This window comes from Chenopodium quinoa, unplaced genomic scaffold, assembly GCF_001683475.1.
Source record: "Chenopodium quinoa cultivar QQ74 unplaced genomic scaffold, ASM168347v1, whole genome shotgun sequence".
Taxonomy (NCBI): Eukaryota; Viridiplantae; Streptophyta; class Magnoliopsida; order Caryophyllales; family Amaranthaceae; genus Chenopodium; species Chenopodium quinoa.
In genome coordinates this window covers 677,145-679,657 of record NW_018744745.1, presented here as the reverse complement: position 1 = coordinate 679,657, position 2,513 = coordinate 677,145, and the positions used below count along the sequence as shown (strand labels likewise).

General features: G+C 35.8%; 1 protein-coding gene across 1 annotated transcript; it reads left to right on the top strand.

Annotated features, from left to right (window-relative positions):
* The first annotated feature begins 733 nt into the window (after window positions 1-733).
* On the top strand, window positions 734-2,186 carry LOC110703616 (thioredoxin-like protein CDSP32, chloroplastic). The gene has a single exon (XM_021881397.1). It carries the CDS (start codon window positions 933-935, stop codon window positions 1,845-1,847), a length of 915 nt encoding a protein of 304 aa, XP_021737089.1. The 5' UTR covers window positions 734-932; the 3' UTR covers window positions 1,848-2,186.
* Window positions 2,187-2,513: the final 327 nt, after the last annotated feature.

The following is a 2,513-nucleotide window of genomic DNA, read 5'->3' as shown; positions in this document are numbered from 1 at the left end:
GAATATTCTAAATAATTTTCCATTTATTCGGTCTTTTAATTAGTGCTATTATATAGGACGTAGCCGACGAAATGTGGAAGACAATGTTCCTATATAAGATTATTACATCATTCGTTCATGAAAGTTCAACTCATTTTGTATTTGTACGGTCTCCAATGAATATCTTTGACCATGAATAATTTCGGCCATGTATAAGTGAAAATTATAAAAATTGATATTTGAAAAATTTATAATAAGGGGAATCTAATAAGATACCTTGTGCTAATTTATTTTTATTGTATAAATTATAACATGTGGTCAAAATTAATTTATTTTGACCACATGAATAGTAAGTGAGTCAAACTTTCATAAACAGAGGCAGTATGTGCATAAGCATATTGTCCAAGCTAAGATTTAAGAACTGCATGTTCCGTTTTTCTTCACAGATTAATTTACTTAATCAATTTTTCATCATTTGATTTCAATGACACTTATACAATATATGTCAAAGGACCAACTTAATTAAAAAGTTAAGTTGATGGTTGAAAACCTAGTTTTGGCTTTATATTTTATCAAATACAATTTGATATTCTTGTTTCATTTTTGGCCGATGTTTGGACAACCAATTGCCATCCGTGGCTAAAATTGATATGGTACGTCTACGTAGGTCTATGGAGTTGAGTACAAATGGGCAAATAAAAAGAATTCAGCCCAACAAAAAAGACAATTGTATTGGTGAAACACAACTAGCCCCCAACCCAAACAAAACGCTAAAAAAGAAAGTATCTTCTCTTGTGCTTAATCTCATCCACACCATAAAATGAGTGGTGAATGTCAATTTATATATCTCTTCATATCAAAAAACCTACCCCACATCATCTAACCAAAATTCAACTAACATCTTCTTCTCCTCTTTGTTTCAATTCTTACCATCTTCTCAAAAAATAAAAAAAATGGCATCTTCATCTTCTTGTTCATCTTCATTTTTGTTATCCAAACCACCAAAAACATCCCTTGTTCCCAACAATCTCACCCTTTCAAACTTCTCCGCCTTCTCATCTTTCTCCACCCTTCCTAAACTCCACTCATCACTCAACAACAAAACCCTTAAAAGACTACACTTTTCGCCGATTAAGGCTAGCACGGCTGCCACCCCAAACCAAACCACCAAGAAAGATCAACGAGTCCAACGAGTCCACAGCATCGAAGAGTTCGACAACGCCCTTAAAGCCGCTCAAGACAAGCTCGTTGTCGTCGAGTTTGCTATGAGCGACAGCGATCAAAGCAGCCAAATCTACCCCTTCATGGTAGAGCTAAGCCGTACTTGTAACGACGTCGAGTTCATTCTTGTGATGGGGGATGAATCCGAAGCAACCAAGGCACTTTGCAAGAGGGAAAAAATCGAGCAAGTTCCTCACTTTACGTTCTACAAGTCCATGCAAAAAATTCACGAGGAGGAAGCAATAGGACCCGATCAACTAGTAGGAGATGTGCTTTACTACGGTGATAGTCACTCGGCTGTGGTGCAGCTTCACTCTAGGGAGGATGTCGAGAGCTTGATCAACGAGCATCGAGGCGATGACAAGCTAGTTGTGCTTGATGTAGGGCTTAAGCATTGCGGACCTTGTGTTAAGGTGTACCCGACCGTGATCAAGTTGTCTAGGCAGATGGATAATGTGGTATTTGCAAGGATGAATGGGGATGAAAATGAGAGTTGTATGGATTTTTTGAGGGCTATGGATGTGGTTGAAGTCCCTACTTTTGTGTTTATTAGGGATGGTAAGATTTGTGGAAGGTATGTTGGATCTGGTAAAGGTGAGCTTATTGGTGAGATTTTAAGGTACCAAGGAGTTCGCGTTACTTACTAGATTCACTACCAGTGGCGGATTTATGTTATACGGGTTTATTGGATTTTGAAATAGAAAAATATGAGCAGAATGTAAGATTATTAAAAAAAAATGCTAGAGTAATAATAGTACTATAATTTATATTATTAATATTAGTAGTAAATTAAAAATTGTTATGATTATGAAATGTATTTTATTAGTGGGTTGCTAGGGAATTTCATACTTGGTGAATGATGATCCACTTCTCTTGAAGGATCCGATGTGATAGAATACACTTTTTATTTCTACCATTTGTTCGTCACATGACTAAATATATTGAACACTTTGATAGAAGAAAATTTAATGTTTATTGTAAGGTAATGTAAATATGCAATTTCTTTTTTCCTTTTACTATATGATGAACTTGGTTCTCCACAATGCTTCTCCTAGGATTTGAATTATCCAAGTTTGATCCATCAATATCTCCTATAGTCCTAGATTGAGATTGTTGAACTTTTTATAGTGGCCACATAATGTATTCATTAATATCCGATCGATATGATTAAACTCTTTATAGGATTGGGCTGGGTGCCTATCTAGTTTTCGATTTGGATTGGGCCTAATATCACCCAATCTGAAATAATATTTGGTTTGGATGAATTGGATCTATTTAGAAATCCTCAATTAGTCTAAGGTGCACCCTTGTGC

Bases quoted from the DNA above. Each gene is read 5' to 3' on its own strand.
- LOC110703616 (XM_021881397.1), top strand. From the start codon at position 933: ATGGCATCTTCATCTTCTTGTTCATCTTCATTTTTGTTATCCAAACCA.